Source organism: Hyperolius riggenbachi, chromosome 5 (genome assembly GCF_040937935.1).
Source record: "Hyperolius riggenbachi isolate aHypRig1 chromosome 5, aHypRig1.pri, whole genome shotgun sequence".
Taxonomy (NCBI): domain Eukaryota; kingdom Metazoa; phylum Chordata; class Amphibia; order Anura; family Hyperoliidae; genus Hyperolius; species Hyperolius riggenbachi.
In genome coordinates, this window is record NC_090650.1 from 225,411,523 (window position 1) to 225,429,303 (window position 17,781).

The following is a 17,781-nucleotide window of genomic DNA, read 5'->3' on the forward strand; positions in this document are numbered from 1 at the left end:
ACCAATTAGGCTTTCTTTAGGTGGGACAATATGCCAAGAATAATTTTATTCTAAATGTGTTTTAATGGGAAAATAGGAAAAAATGTGGGAAAAAATTTATTATTTTTCAGTTTTCGGCCTTTATAGTTTTTAAATAATGCATGCTACTGTAATTAAAACCCATTAAATGTATATGCCTATTTATCCCGGTTATAAAACCATTTAAATTATGTCCCTATCACAATGTTTGCCGCCAATATTTTAGTTGGAAATAAAGGTGCATTTTTTTCAGTTTTGCGTCCATCCCTAATTACAAGCCCATAGTATATAAAGTAACAGTGTTATACCCTCTTGACATAAATATTTAAAAAGTTCAGTCCCTAAGGTAACTATTTATGTATTTTTTTTAAATTGTAAATTTTTTATTTTTTTTTTAATTACAAAAAAAAAAAAATTTGGGGAGTGTGGGAGGTAAGGAGTTAATTTTTTGTGTAAAACAAGTTTATTTGTGTGTAAAAAATGGTTCGGGTGTAGTTTACTATTTGGCCACAAGATGGCAACATTACCAATTTGTTTCATGCGACCTGCAAGCGTCCTTCCGGACGCTTGCAGGAAGTAGAAAGAGGCTGGGACTTTGTTATTTTTTCACAATGATCGCGCTGCTCAGCCGAGCGGCAGCAGATCATTGCGGGGCTTAGATCAACGAATGGGAATGGATTTTCCCATTCGTTGATCTCTGGGCGAGCGGGCGGCGGCGTGTTTACTAGCGGCGGGCGGCGTGTTTACGAGCGGGAGCGCGGACAGCGGCGGGAGTGCGCAGAGTACGGATTTCTCCGTCCCTGGGGGAAGGATGGAAAAGGGGGCGGAGAAATCCGTACGCGCGGGGGTAAAGTGGTTAAGGATGCTAACCAGGCAATAAAAAAGTGAAAAAACACCATTACTTTTCTTGTTGATAAATGATCATTCCCCAGTATAGCTGACTCTTATTTAGTACATTGCTGTACAAATGAAGTTGCAGGGCATGCTGGGTTGTCTTTTTTTTTTTGCTTCTTTGCTTCCCCTCAGACTTAATGCAGACTGATTGGCTGAAGCCTTTTTCCCTCCTGTTTTCCCCTCCTACACAGAGCCGGGACAAGGTCCTCCAGCACCCAAGGCTGAGACCCCAAAGTGCGCCCCTCCATCCCTCCCACCCCAGCCGTCACACACTGATTGCTATTACTAAGAGGCACCCCAGGGCCCCCAACACCTTACTCTCTAGTTATCTGGCTTGCAGACACTGCCATGTATCCCCTTTTCTTATTTCTCTCTGCTTCAGACACAATAGGGGAATGATAGCTGAGTGAGTTGTGCGCCCCCTCCAACACTGCGCCCTGAGGCTGGAGCCTCTCTCGCCTCTGCCTTGGCCCGGCCCTGCTCCTACACCTCTGTTCCTTTCTGATTGGCCAATATTTCTCATGCTGAGACAATGCACTTTCTATGGCAGAGCTTGGTGAGAAAAAAAAGATAACTGATAGTAACAGAGGCGCCAAATTAGAATAAAATAATTTAGAAACCGTTTAAAAGGAGGGGGGTTGGTGGTTACCACCCTCAGATATATAATGACCAGCCAATAAGTCGTTATGGTCCTTTGTAATACGGCTTATTGGACTCTCTATGCACTGTTTTGAATCATTTGTGTATATCTCAGATATATACAATTTCCATCATCCATGTACCCAGCATCCTTTGATATATTGTATATATAAGTCGTTATACATAAATAATAAAATTTATTATAAATTCTCCAGGCATGCAACGCGTTTCACGGGTCAAGAGCCCGCTTCATCAGGCAATCAGTGTTGGAGATACACTAAGAAACAAAGACAGAAATAAAAAAACATACAATATATCAAAGGATGCTGGGTACATGGATGATGGAAATTGTATATATCTGAGATATACACAAATGATTCAAAACAGTGCATAGAGAGTCCAATAAGCCGTATTACAAAGGACCATAACGACTTATTGGCTGGTCATTATATATCTGAGGGTGGTAACCACCAACCCCCCTCCTTTTAAACGGTTTTTAAATTATTTTATTCTAATTTGGCGCCTCTGTTACTATCAGTTATCTTTTGATCTAGTCCACCCCTGGTGGAGGGGTGCATCCCCACTTCTATCTACAGAGAGCGACTTCTTAATACCTGAGTGAGGTCAGGTCATAATTCTCCCCACCTGCACTTCCAGTGGTTGCCTTTGTGGTACCCCGGACTTGTGAGTATAATACTCGTAATCGTTTTGTCATATTTCCTTTACATAACATACTACACTATATTGGGCTCTCGATTTTTTCGTTTTTGTATTCCTCAGAGCTTGGTGAGAGTACCTGAAGACTGGGAGGAGGGCATGCAATGCATACACAATCAGGCAGAGGAGAATAAGGGAGGAAATAACATCAGGATTGGCTTCAGGATAGACACAGTTAAAATGGAGAATTTTAAGAAGGATTTTCTCTTTTTTTACTATAGAAAAGTCACTAAAATCAAAAAGTGGACAGTGCAATACATATGTTATGTAAGTAGAGCAAGTACTTATATATATATATATATATATATATGTAGGTTTTTTTTCTGAAATAGTATGGCTGACAGCTCCTCTTTAAAGAAAATGCAGTGCTAAAGAAAATCAAGTATGACTGCAAGTTTACACTACTCTATCAGATCCAATCCTAAAATCAAGTACCGGACACTAGATCCTTCAGTAACAAGCCACATGCACAATAAACCAAGCTATAAATATATACATTCAATCCTGTATATTTCACTGGACATGCAAAATATCCAATATCACCAACCCATGCTTGCCCTGCTGAAATACATGAAACATAGACATTAAAACTGTTTAGAGACAGTGAATGAGAGGCCATTAATTTAAAATTGGCAGGAAGTGCATTTGATTTGTCAAATTCCAAGCTGCATTCAATCTGCAGGCATTTCAATTGCAGGCAAGTCAGAATTATTAGCATCCAGCTGACTAGCTCTAAAACTTTTGAATTACCAACAAAAAAACTGTTCTGTAGGTTTGTTATACTGTTCACCTAGAACTATCTAATATAATAGTAACTGTATCAGTGCGCACAGCCATATGTCTCTATCTACACCACAGCACTAGTAGTCTTAGGTGTGTTTCTGATGTATATGTTACAGCCAGAACCCGAATTTTGGCCACTTCGCATTCTGGCTGGCCACTTCGGGTTCTGGCTGGCCAATGTGCGGCGGCCACTGTTAGAAATGAAATGATTCCTGTTAAGATGAATGTATTTTCCGGCCGTCTCGCTGCGGCCAAATGTATGAAAAGTTAGTTAATTTAATGTAATGAAGCCGGCGGCAAATGTAGCAGATGAAGCCACCTTCAGCTCTCTCTCCTCCCCCTGCCTCTCTCTCTCCTACTGGCAGCCGGCGGGGACACACGTGTCCCCGAGAGTCATTCGTCGCGCCAGGGAAGCAGAGCGGGGAGGCTGCAGACATTGCTTCTGCCAGCACCCGCTCTGCAGGAATGGCAGGATTCCCTGACGTGACGAACAACTCTTGGGGAAAAGCGTGTCCCCCGGCTGCCAGTAGGAGAGACAGAGGCAAGGGGGAGGAGAGAGAGGCAGAGCAGAAGCCAGCAGCTTCATCTGCTACATTTGGCACTGGCTTCATTTCATTAAATTAACATACATTTTCATACATTTAGCCGCAACGAGACGGCCGGAAAATACATTCATCTTAACAGGAATCATTTCATTTCTAACAGCGCAGCGCAGCGGCCACTTCGCACATTGGCCGGCCAGAACCCGAAGTGGCCAGCCAGAATGCGAAGTGGCCAAACTTTGGGGTTTTGGCCGTAACATATATATATATATAAACAATGTTTAACCACTTGAGGACCCACCCTTTACCCCCCCTTAAGGACCAGCGCTAGTTTGATTGATCTGTGCTGGGTGGGCTCTGCAGCCCCCAGCACAGATCAGGGTGCAGGCAGGGAGATCAGATTGCCCCCCTTTTTTCCCCCCTATGGGGATGATGTGCTGGGGGGGTCTGATCTCTGCTGCCTGCGAGTGGCTGGCGGGGGGGGCACCTCAAAGCCCCCCTCCGCGGCGAAATGCTCCCCCTCCCTCTCCTACCTGGCCCCCTTTGGTAAGCCGGGCTGCACAGGACGCTATCCGTCCTGTGCAGCCAGTGACAGGCTGTCTCCTGTCACATGGCGGCGATCCCCGGCCGCTGATTGGCCGGGGATCGCCGATCTGCCTTACGGCGCTGCTGCGCAGCAGCGCCGTACAAATGTAAACAAAGCGGATTATTTCCGCTTGTGTTTACATCTAGCCTGCGAGCCGCCATCGGCGGCCCGCAGGCTATTCACGGAGCCCCCCGCCGTGATTTGACAGGAAGCAGCCGCTCGTACGAGCGGCTGCTTCCTGATTAATTAGGCTGCAGCTGGCGACGCAGTACTGCGTCGCTGGTCCTGCAGCTGCCACTTTGCCGACGCACGTTATGAGTGTGCGGTCGGCAAGTGGTTAATAATGTTCTGTATGGCACTACTCGGCACTACTCTGGACCACTCCACATCTATGCAGGATAACAATACACTCCTCAGATTTCTTTCTGGCTTTCTGTGAAGTAATACCTTCACCACACTCAATCTGGTGAGCCTCACCGGATACTTAGACCCCCAGGGTCTTACTGTGCGTTGGGGCTATTTCCAGGTCACACCAGACTTGTCTACCAGTTCACTACCAAACAGTCACGTTTCCAGATCACTCCTATCAGAACCAGCGTTGTTGCACCAATGGGTTTGGCGTGCAGAGACCACCCCTGGAGTCACAGGGAATCCACAGCAATCATCAAAGGTCCGCACCATCCAAAGTTCAAATTTCAAGTTTCTTTATTTATAGCTCTTGTAAAAAGACATGATTAAAAGCAAATCTGCATGATGATGACGCACAGGCGTTTTGATACTTCTTTCTCAAATCATTGCAGCATCTGACAATACATTACACACCACACACATCTTATATAGGTCTCAAGTGGACCTGATGGAAGACTTACAATTTGCATATTCATGAGTGGACTCATAGACTGTGAACACTATCTTTAGATTTTCACAAGCAAATCATTAGGCATAATTAAAAACCCAATTTCCAACTTCAATTCACATTTCAAACATTTAAAATCACTCTCCAATGTCTCATTTGCTGTTTTTAGCTCCACGGGAGAAAGTTATCATATTGTGGGACACTCAACCAATCACCAGTACGCCTACAACGTCTGCCTAAGACTACATAAATACGCAATAAAATACGCATATATGCGTACGTCATAGCCAATCATAATCATGCCTACAACGTCCGCATAAAGACTGTTGACGCGTCACATGCGTACATATGTACGCGTCCAGTCAAGACAAGCATAAAAACGTCCACAAAGCGACATTTAACACGTAAAAAACGCAAAAAACGCGCAAAAAATGCAAAGGAACACGCAAAAAACGCGAAAAAAACGCGTAATCAAAACCGTAAAGTTCCAAAAAACGGCACATTGATTGAAAAATGTCTCCACACATGACAACCATCTCCCAACTAAACCTCCATCTATTCAACTCAAGATACGTTATATAATAAGTTTACAAATATCGTATTCACGATTTAACCCCTTGGGTTCCAAAGTATCAAGTCTTTTTATCCAAAAATATTCCCTTTTTAACAACTCCTTTTAATCATGTCTTTTTACAAGAGCTATAAATAAAGAAACTTGAAATTTGAACTTTGGATGGTGCGGACCTTTGATGATTGCTCCAGATCACTCCTATACACCTCCAATGGTGTTGCAGTTCTCCAGCACAAGCAGCATGTTCAATACCTCGAATAAAACTCCTCATAGCACAATACTGCTACCATTTATTGTAAGCAAAAAGCCATTGTACTCACATAGGAAGGATTAAAAACAGGCATATAGTTTGGGTACAAGCTCTCCCCATCTAGGTGGCCACAGCTGGCTCTGCCTTCTTTATCCTAGTGTGTAGGATGGCTGTGTAAGACTGCAGCCTTATTGCACATGCCCTGCCACATCAGGATTACGCCCAACTAGTCTTGTCATAAATTACTCATCATAATATGATAGGGCAAAGCAATTGTAAAGAGCATTTCACCAATGTGGAACAGTTACCCAAGGCAAACACTTTTGTTATCCTTGTTTCATTTACTAGTTGCAACCTGACTGATTGCTCCACATAACTGCTCCTCCATTGCTCTAGTTCCCTTTACACCTTCATAAAACAAGTCCAATGTGATCATAGCCATATAAAGAGTACAGGACATGAAAGTATATGCTTACCGTTACACCAAAGAAATTTGTTTCATTCATCGCATCAAGGAAGATCTTCCCCAGCTTGTGGTTTGTATAGTTGAAATCTTGAATGCTTAAGTGTTTGTTGGTGGCATTAAGATATTCCATTGCTCGGTGGAGTGTTTTTGCTATTACCCATATTCCATCATACGCATAGCCATGAAATTTACTAGGTTCCACGTCTGACCGCTTCTCATTGTATTCCTTTTCATACTGCTGTGGGGTCTAAATAAGGAAACAGAAAAGTGGCATAAATGTTCTGCTCATTTCAACAATTTCAAATGTATTTAAATTTCATATAAGAGATGTGTTTGTATCTTTCAGGATGATCACTGCAAACGATACAGCAAAGGGTTCTGCACATAGGAAAGTCAGATACTTAGCAACAAAAAGTCATCTCCCACAAGTAACAAAACAAGATGCTTATCACATTCACACACAGAGGCGTCACTGAATGTTGGCCTTGAATCACAAAGTTTTAGAAATTAAGAAAACAGATATATTAGATACAAGAAAAACAAAAAATTGCTTTCCTAAAACAGAAAGAATTTGCGATAATTCAGGTTGGAGTGAGCTCGAGATGTCTCCCAGGCACCACTGCTGAATATATGCAAATTAACCATTGTACCCTTAGAAGCTAAACACACCTCCAGAACCACTGGAATGCAATGATGTGTCAGCTTGTTAAATTGTACAGAGCCATAATAATCCAACATGCATACAGACTGTTTCGGATTGTTTGATCCTCATCAGTGCATGGCATGGATTAATTTGGCTCTATGGAGTAGGGCTTGTAAACCGAGAGGTACAGACTAACCAGCAAGCTCATGGTGACCCAGAACTCATTGGAGTGTGTAAGGGACTAAAATGGTCCTAAAAGCCCCCTTACTAAGATGTTAAGAAAAACAAAAAATTGCTTTCCTAGATACAAGACTCTTGTAAACCGGATTTCTGGTATTTAATTAAGAAAAGGTGATGAGGGAACAAAACTTGTGATATATGAGTTGGTTGCGAAAAACACTAAGATGGGATACGAAAATGATTCATTAAAGCACAATTACAAAAAAAAGGAAACATCAACTGACTCATCCGATGGTAAGAGAACCTGAGGTGAGAGTTATATGGAGGCTGCCATATTTATTTCCTTTTAAAGCGGAATATAACCCTGCATTTCAACTTTGCTATATAACATTATTTACAGTATATTATATGCAACCAGCATTTTTTTTTTACTAGACCAGCATTGGAAGGGTTACACAGGGCTTTAAAGTCCCTAGAGATTTCTGCAGACACATCCGAACTTAACCACTTAAACCCCCGCGGTACGAATTTCTCCGTCCCTTTTTTCCCCCCTAAAAAACCAGGGATGGAGAAATCCGTACCTTCCGCGCTACCGCCACTGTACGCGCTCCCGCCGCTCATGCACGCCGCTGCCTGCTCGCACAGAGATCAATGAACGGGAAAATCCATTCCCGTTCGTTGATCTAAGCCCCCGCAATGATCGCGCTGCTTCTATTAGAAACAGCGCGATCATTGTGATTCTCCAGCCTCCTACTGCTTCCTGTAAGCGTCCGGAAGGACGCTTACAGGTCGCATGTAAACAAACACACTGTGGCCATCTTGTGGCCAAATAGTAAACTACACCCTAAAAGCATTTTACATAAACAAACATTACATTTACACAATAAATTAACTCATTACCTCCCACACTCCCCAATTTTTTTTTTTTTTTTTTGTAATTAAAAAAAAAATACAATAAAAAAACCAAAACATAAATAGTTACCTTAGGGACTGAACTTTTTAAATATTTATGTCAAGAGGGTATAACACTGTTACTTTATAAACTGCGGGCTTGTAATTAGGGATGGATGCAAAACTGAAAAAAATGCACCTTTATTTCCAAATAAAATATTGTCGCCAAACATTGTGATAGGGACATAATTTAAATGGTTTTATAACCGGGACAAATGGTTAAATACATTTCATGGGTTTTAATTACAGTAGCATGCTTTATTTAAAAACGATAATGGCCAAAAACTGAAAAGTAATAATTTTTCCCACATTTTTTCCTATTTCCCCATTAAAACACATTTAGAATAAAATAATTCTTGGCATAATGTCCCACCTAAAGAAAGCCTAATTGGTGGCGAAAAAAACAAGATGTAGTTCATTTCATTGGGATAAGTAATAATAAAGTTATAGACGAATTAATGGAAGGAGCGCTGAAAGGTGAAAATTGCTCTGGTGTTCAAGGGGTAAAACCCCTCAGTGGTGAAGTGGTTAAGTTAGATACTTTTTGTTTACATAGATGTATCTAAGTGTTTATTGTGACTCATCTCTCTCACTGAGAAGGAGTTGGAGGACAGCCAAAGAGTGTGTAACATTTCTAAATATATACATATAACTAAATAGAATGTAACTATCTGAACGTCTGCACGGAACTTAAAACCTCTGTGTTTAACCTTTCCAATGCTGGTCTAGTAAAAAAAAATGCTTTTTGCATATAATATGCTGTAAATAATGTTTTAGAGCAAAGTTGAAATGCAGGGTTATATTCCGCTTTAAGCAATACCAATTGCCTGGCAGTCCTGCAAATCCTCTGCCATTAATACTTTCATCCATAGACCCTGAACAAGCATGATCATGTGTTTCTGGCATTATTGTCAGATCTGAGGAGATTAGCTGCATGCTTATGTCAGGTATAATTCAGACACTACTGCAGCCAAATAGATCAGCGGGGTTGCCAGGAAACTAGTATTATTTAAAAGGAAATAAATATGGCAGCCTCAATATCACTCTCACCTTGGGTTCACTTTAAGCTAAGTTCACATTATGGACATTAGGTAACCCCTGGGCTACAACACAGATCAATTGTAATGTGCACATTATAACATGCACATTTCTTTTTATAGCATGAAGACTGCTATGTAATGTAAAGTGCCTTTGGAAAATGTGGTCTGTTACAACGCAGGGAAGTGAATATGCCCTTATACTGTATCTGCTTGGGCAGTTTAACTTCCAATAATGCGAAAAGCGTCAATGTATCCTCAGACAAGCAGACAGGCAGCAAGGGTGGAAAAAATGACTACAAACAAAGGATATATATGGAAAATAGACTAAGAAATAGGGCTGATCAATAAGATGCAAATAACTTCTCCTTGCATTCAAATTTCATGTAAATGTTATGCACCTTGTACTCGGATCAATTAAAAGCGACAGAGTTATTCTGGCTGGCCTACTTTAAAGCTGCATATAATTTACGAGAAATTTGAATGCACTAAGAAATTATTTGCATTTCATTGATTATCCCTACTCAAGAACTGTTACAGATCTGTTTTAGCTATCTCTCATTCAAGATAACATTAATGACAAACTCCAATGTGCTAAATTAGAATCAAAATATAAAATGTTGCCTTTATTACACCAGTTTCACCATCATAAAGATCTGTTATATGTATATATTACTGTATATTGGTGTGAAAGTAACCCCATCCTCCCAATTATGTTTAGCATAGGGTACAATGGCATACTGCCCTCTCCCTCCAGAGCACTCTGGGAAATTATATAATGTTTCTGCTCACTTCACAGAGGGGAAAAAACCCTTCTATAGTGATTCCCCTTGCCAGCAGAAAAAAATCCTGTATTGGGATACATTTAAGAATGTGAATCAGGGTCAGATAGAGATTTTACAATGTGTTTACATTTTTAAATGATTATTTACAAAATAAGCAACTTTTTACATTAAGTTATACATAGCCAAGTTCCTATTTGCATGTAATTAAGGCACCGGGAAATTTGGGTGCAAGGCAAAGCCGGAAAAATGGCTCACCCTGCTCCTGCAAAAGTCCTGGCAATGGTAATTACTATTCCCCCTCCAGGCCACCGTGGACTCAGGGGTAAGATGTAATTCGGCTGCCAGCTGTTCCTGGCAGCCTAATTACATCGTTTTACTAGTAATTTGTGCTTCATATTTTGGCGGCACCCAAATGACTGTCTGAGCGCCCTAAAGCCGTAAATTTAACATTATGGCCTATGGTGGCACATGATTTAAGTTCGGTTGGGTATAGTAGGTACACAGACTTGTCATAGTCAGTCTATTATTAGTTTTGGAAAATGATAATAATAAAGTCAGAATGAGTATTTTTGTTTTTAAGTGTTTTTTTTTTTTTATTGACTCTCATGTATATTGTATGTCAGGTTTAAGCATGCTGTTGCATGTCATCCATAGAAACACTTTCCCTGATCAAAAAATGATTTAGAAGTGAAACTTCAAGGTTATACAGTCACACTAAAGAAGATGCATATCCTCATTTTCAAATCACAGAGAAAGAAAATGAGGAAGACCGAAAAGGCTCATTAAAACATGACCAATAAAATGTAAAAAAAATTCTGTATTTCATGCATGCATACTAAAGTAACCCCATTCCTGAGGACATAAAAGAAGCACAAGCGGTAATCTGTCATCTTTTAAGGCCATCCCCTTCTGTGATAAGAAGACCTACTTCTTATTACTCCCTGAGATTTGCTATGGGGTCATTAATAGGACTTGCAAAGTTTAGCCCAGAAGGGATTATACATTTTAAAAAGATGTATGTTTTGCAAATATGCGATACCTGATTAAACTCACTTGTATCCTGTTTCCCTATTCAGAAGAGTTCTTCAGAACTATTACTTCACCATCTTCTCTGTGACTGCCATGTTTAACTTAATACCAGTACAGTATATACCCTTTTAGAAAAGCCAGTGTTTACCATTTATCTCCCGATGTACAACTCAACTCATTATCTATCTATGTATCTTTTTTTTGTGTGTGTGCTGTTGGTGGTATTTGACCATTGCTAATCAGCATACCATTGCTTTTGATCATTGCTAACCAGCATTTGCACCATTGCTTATCAGCATAAGCATCTATGCATTTATTTATTGCATATATTATATATGTTTTTCTCTTTTTTATGATTTTACAGTATTTTATATGTGTTATTAAAAGGGGTGATTTATTTGAGGAACCATATGAGCGCAGGAGATTTTTTTATTATTGAATGTTGCCAATTTGAAGAGGATTAGGGCACATGTGTCGAACTCCAGGCCTGGAGGGCCAGATCCATGCCAGAGTTTAGGATGGACTGAGAAAGAAAGGAATGTGTTGTTGTGTGTTCTACCTTTCCTGATTCAGACCCATCAATTCATTTGAGCTGTATCAAAAATGTGTGAGGATCTCGGCCCTCGTGGGACCGGTTTGACATACCTGGATTAGGGGTATATTCTTTTTTTTTCTACTTGCTGCCATCCAGGAAAATGCATTCAAGTGCGCTACAAACCTATGTACATATCCTCATGATCTAAAGAATACCCTGACAATATACATATTACTACCAGAATGCTCCAATTGTGAATACATTGGCCCATATGCAATTCACTTTTTCACCTGAGTTTTCTCCTAGGTGAAATTTTCAAACTTGTCAATAATATGCATTTTAAACCACCAACAAGCAAATAAATACTCAAAATAATTTTGCTAGTACTTTTTCAAGTACTTTTTTGTACTTTTTCAGTTTCAAAGTACTAAAAAGTTATTATAAATTGAAGATGTAAAATTATCTCCTGGAAGAAAACTCAGGTGAAAAAGTGAATTGTATATGGGCCATTATTTCTAAACATTCTTTTATGTTTGTAATCTGCTGTCCCCGCTCAGCTCTTTACAACGAGGTGACACAGGAGTAACGAGGTGACTCAGCTCTTTGCAAAGGATGCTTTCTCCTCGAACAACCCAAGGCTCCAGGTGACACGGGGTGGACACAGAGAGTGGAAGAAGGTGGAGAGAATTTGAGAGGAGGATGGGAGATTATGGATAATGGAAGGGAGATGATTTTGCATTTTGGCATGAGTTTTAATGAATATTTGGTGGCACATTTATTTTTAATAGCTACAGCTGTGTCAACGCTAATAAAAATGCCAATATAATATGTTACAGCCAAAACGGGAATAGAACTGGCCGGTTTGACGTCGGCCAAAGTCTAAAATGCTGGGAAATTTTGACTTTGGCCGACTGACTTTGGCCATTTCTAGAACTGGCCGACCAATGTCAGAAATTTCCAGCATTTTGGACTTTGGCGGACGTCAAACCAGTTCTAGAAACGGCTGGCCAATTCTAGAATAGGCCGATTTCTGGTTTTGGCCGTAACATATATATTGTAATGTACTATAATGTAGCCAATGATTACTTCTCAGGTCTCTCTGTTTCTAAAATGTGTGCAGATCAGTTTCAGCACGCTGCTGGCTGTATACTAATTGTAGCTGACAAAGGAGTGTAAAGAAACATAATGTTATCACCAGTTTGGATGCGGCAGAGAGCTTTCCACTGAAGAATAAAGTGCTGTGTTTAACTGTTTGAATGCTGTTCTGCTAACATTTTGTGCATCTTATGGTGCAAAAAATATGGTAAGTGTCTGCGCTGAACATTTGGTTCATTAGTCTGTCTTTATATTACTACTATGGATAAGAGTGGAGCTAATTATGAACAAGTGGGGTTTAGTTTAAATCACAAAAAATGTCACAGGTGCAGACCCCTCCTGCTACAAGTAGTCAGGATCAGTAGGTGCTCGCCTATTCCAGGTCGCCGTACCTGGATAACGCAATGTTCCAATCTGAATCTCAGTATAACAAGCCTGTTCACTGAAGGCTTGAATGCAACAAGCTTGTATTAACAGAGCACACTACCTGATCACCTGATGAAGGTCGTTAGACCGTAACATGCAGTGTGCTCTGTCAATACAAGCTTTATGCATTCAAGCCTTCAGTGTGCAGGCTCATTATTCTGAGATTCAGATTGCGGCTTAGTTGAAGTCTTGAACAAGTAACATTTTCTATTGTCTTTAGAATGGGGCTCCCGGGTTCGCTTTAAGATCTATGAATATGCATTCAGGCAGATTTGTCAGCTTAAGTGGACATATTTTAAAAGGGAAAACATTTTCCCAGCAACATAGCATTCCAATAACATTAGTCAACTGTTAATGTGACTGAGAGTGGCATAACTCCTACGTTTTTTGCAGGAGTCCACCACCCCTAGTCACACATAACACAAAGCATTAATGACCAAAGTACATGCAATCATAAATCAAAACACACAGGTTATTTCTATTGTCCTGCTTTTCCTTCATAATAACATTTGAAAGTAAGCGATAAATCAATTCAGAGAAAGGAAATAAAGTTTAGGATTAAATAAACACATTTTTAGCATATACATTTAAACAGATCTGTATAGAAGACCTAAAAGCGGGACAGATGAGGAAGTAAGAGGTATAGGGGAATTTGTTTCAAAAAAGGAACCTTCCCTACAAAAAAAGGATATCTTGGAACTATGGAATGACACATTATAGTTTTGAAACTATCTATCATCATTGACCCAGTTCAAATAGGAGACTTAACACAGTCACAACTCTAAGGCTGAGTTTGCACAGACATTATAGAAGGCATCAACTCTGGGTGTCTAAACACAGACCTGTGTTAGCAAATGAAAAGTGAATGGCTCATACTCACGTATGCAATTTTGGGTTGAAGCATAGTTACATAGTTATTTGGGTTGAAAAAAGACATCTGTCCATTGAGTTCAAGCAGGAAATAAAGTACAACACCAGCCTGCTCCCTCACATATCCCTGTTGATCCAGAAGAAGTGGAAAAACCCTTACAAGGCATGGTCCAATTAGCCCCAAAAGGGAAAAAATTCCTCCCCGACTCCAGATGGCAATCAGATAAAATCCCTGGATCAACACCACTGGGCATTACCTAGTAATTATAGCCATAGATGTCTTTCAATGCAAGGAAAGCATCTAAGCCCCTTTTAAACGCAGATATAGAATTTGCCATAACTATTTCCTGTGGCAATGCATTCCACATCTTAATTAATCACTGTAAAGAACTCCTTCCTAAATAAATGGCTAAAACGTATTTCCTCCATGCGCAGATCATGTCCCCTAGTCCTTTGTAAAACCCTAGGGACAAAAAGCTCATCCGCCAAGCTTTTGTATTGCCCTCTGACCTATTTATACATGTTAATTACATCTCCTCTAAGGCGCCTTTTCTTCAGACTAAATAAACCCAGTTTATCTAACCTTTCTTGGTAAGTGACACTTTCCATCCCTTGTATCAATTTTGTTGCTCGTCTCTGCACCTGCTCTAAAACTGCAATGTCTTTCCTGTAATGTGGTGCCCAGAACTGAATTCCCTATTTTAGATGTGGCCTAACTAGAGAGTTGAACAGGGGCAATATTATGCTAGCATCCCAAGTTTTTATTTCCCTTTTAATGCATCCCAAAATTGTATTTGCTTTAGCTGCATCGGCTTGGCATTGAATATGATTATTTAACTTGTTGTTGATGAGTATTCCTAAGTCCTTCTCCAAGTTTGATGCCCCATCTATATCCTGTTTATTTTGCATGGTGCCAGACCATTGATATGACCAAAATGCATGGCTTAACATTTTTCAGCATTTAAAGCAGGTACTTTGGCCACCGACAGCTCTATTTGGCCCCCGTTCAAGAGATTAGGCACATGCACGTGGCCCATGCGCAGTACACCTTGACTGCTTAAGCTACCGACCAAACGAGGAGGCAGAGGAGGACCTCGTGGGAGCGATCTGTGCAGAGGGGGCTGGAGGATGCTTCAGGTATGTATAAAAGTTTATACTCTTAGATCTCAGGTTTCCTTTTAAGCGTTTTTAAAAATATTTTTATAAAATACTTTTTTCTATACATTGTTTACAGTTACATTCATAACAATAAAAAAGCAGATATATGTTTTAGCTTTTCACAAAGCTAGGAATGGAGGTTTATTTATTTTGACTGCACCTGTTTTTTTTTTCCACCCATGAGAGCAACAGAAAGTGAAAGAACAGAAGAAATAAACATTTGTTTAGCTTACCCTTCCTGATATTGTCTTTATTTGTTTCGTGCTAAGAGGTTCAAAATCCACTCCGATATATCCTTCCATTGCAGTGAGAAGATTTTTACTGGAACATGTGGAAGAATTGGCTTGCTGCCACCACAGTGCTTGATACCATCCAGGGATGATCCATTGATATTTACTGCCATACATGTCTTCATTATAAGCCTAAAAGTAAAGTGAAGTAAAGTAAACAACTTCCTGTGTATCATAATTTTGTGCAGTTACAGCTGATTTAATTTTTGTTGTTGTTTTTTATATATATACTGTATATTATCTTATATAAAGAAACAGGAGAAGACTACTAGTTATATTTAAAGGACAACTGTAGTGAGAGGTATACGGAAGCTGACATATCTATTTGTTTTTAAACAATACCAGTTGCCTGGCAGTGCTGCTGATCCTCTGCCTCTAATACTTTTAGCCATAGACCCTGAACAAGCATATGCAGATCAGGTGTCTCTGACATTATTGTCAGATCTGACAAGATTCTCTGTGTGCTTGTTTCTGGTGGGATTCAGGCCCCGCTGCAGGCAAATAGATCAGCAGGGCTGCTAGGCAACTGGTATTGCTTAAAAGGAAATAAATATGGCAGCCTCCATATACCGTTCACTACAGTTGTCCTTAAAGGGTGCATTTTTGAAGAAAAAGTGTCCACTAATCAGAAAATAAAAAATGGTGCTGGCCATCATTGGTACTGTTTGAACAACTACAGAAAGCCTTTATTTGAATTAAAGAGAGTCCGAGGTGGGCTCAAAGAAAAAAAAAGTAGGCTACCTATTCGGGGGGCTCAGGTAGGCAAAAAAAAAAACACTGCTCCCCGCCACTCCTGTGGGCCGCACTGGCCCATTTTCACTTTTATGACCTATAGGTCATGGCGCTGCAAGGAGAGACTGTGTGTCTCTCGCAGCATGCAGGGAGGCGGGGGAGCGGCAGGGGGCATGGCCAAGGAGAAAGAGCTGTCCAATAGCTCTGGAAACCCTGCAGGAACGCTCCTGGCGGGCGGTTTAAACAGGGAATCCCTCTCTCCTATGTTTACTTCCAAGATAGCGACAACTATTGTCGCTAATCTTGGGGGGGGAGGGGGGGATAGCGCGGAGGTGGGAGGGCAGAGAGCGGCGTTGTGGGGACACAGAGGCAAGTCATGAGGCAGAGAACATGCCTCTGTGTCCCTTCTGCCCACCTCGGGTTCTCTTTAAGCACAATTGTTTACTCCAATCACTATAAAACCATTAAAAACGAATTGCTAGACATGTCAGGGGTCGACCACCTGTAAATAGCATCCTTTCAACCAGGTGTGCCTTGCATATATGGCCATATCTATCTATGCGTATTGGAATCAGAGTCTCCATATGGCTTATATATTTCCCCTAAAACTTTACTCATTCTGAAGGAACGCCCCGTTCTTATAAGCATAATCCATCAAGTTTTTTATTGTTGCTTGTGTCCCCATTGAAAAGATTTTCCACGGATCTGCACCTGTAGGATCACTTGCAGTTACAAGTAATCCATCAGTAAAAGCACAACATTTTGAATCAGGATAATACCATTTATTGGGTGCATATTATGTCGGCGCCGCTCAGTTTGGCGCGGGAAGAGCCGAATGACGGCTTTCCCCACTGTCGCTAAACTCCGAGTTGTCGCAACTCAGAGGGAGATGTAATTCGGGGTCTGGCAGCTGGGGCGCGCATCATAGCATTGCTGGTATGGGGCGCCCGGTTTTGGCGCCTTGGCTCTCAGAGCCACGTGCCGAAATGAACTGATCCACCATTTATTGGCTAACTTAGAAGAACTTAGCAGAACTTCTTCAAGTTAACCAATAAATAGTATCATTCTACGTCTTGTTTTTGCTGTAGATTGTGTAGATTAGCTACATAAATGACAGATCTCATTTATCCAAGTCATTTCTAAAGAAAAGTAAAGTTATGAAAAGAGAATACACACTTCCATTCAGGTTACTTAAAGAATTAGCAACTGCGTAAGTGTTAATTTGGCTACACTATTTGCTACATGGTGTAAGTGTTATCTGTCTACATAAGTGTCTCAGCATTTCTTCCTCCGCCTCATCTGAACTGAAGATATCACTTGCAATAATGAGGACATGTCTCTGAGAACACATAAAAAGTGTTCAGTTGAAATTACCATTTTATTTTATTTTGTATTTAAAGAGCACTGACATTTCCTGCAGCAAAGACTTCATACTTTCAGAATGATTTCTCTTCACACTAGTGATGGTTATGTCTAGGAGAAGTCATGGAAAAGCATGTGATCAGTTTGGTCAGGTGATAGATATGTCTCTAATTTGCTAGTCATGAGCAGGATGTGATCACAGTATATCTATCAGCTGATCAAACAAACCACACGCTTCTTCATGCGTTCTCCTAGACGTAATTATCACCACTTCACGCCCTTAAAGTTATGTTTTTCCATTGGAGGCCCCTCCTCCTGGGTATAACGCAATGGTCGCTCCTGAGGAAGTGAACCCTGCTTTATGAA

At 40.6% G+C, this 17,781-nt stretch overlaps 1 protein-coding gene across 2 annotated transcripts in view; it reads right to left on the reverse strand.

Annotated features, from left to right (window-relative positions):
- GABBR2 (gamma-aminobutyric acid type B receptor subunit 2) overlaps nt 1-17,781 on the reverse strand; it is an 842,117-nt gene that overhangs the window by 400,940 nt on the left and 423,396 nt on the right. For both annotated transcript variants that reach the window (XM_068236712.1, XM_068236713.1), the window contains exons 6-7: nt 15,265-15,453; nt 6,333-6,569 (exon numbers count right to left, since the gene is read on the reverse strand). In XM_068236712.1, the coding sequence (XP_068092813.1) occupies nt 6,333-6,569; nt 15,265-15,453 (426 nt within the window). The remainder of the gene's footprint in view (nt 1-6,332; nt 6,570-15,264; nt 15,454-17,781) is intronic.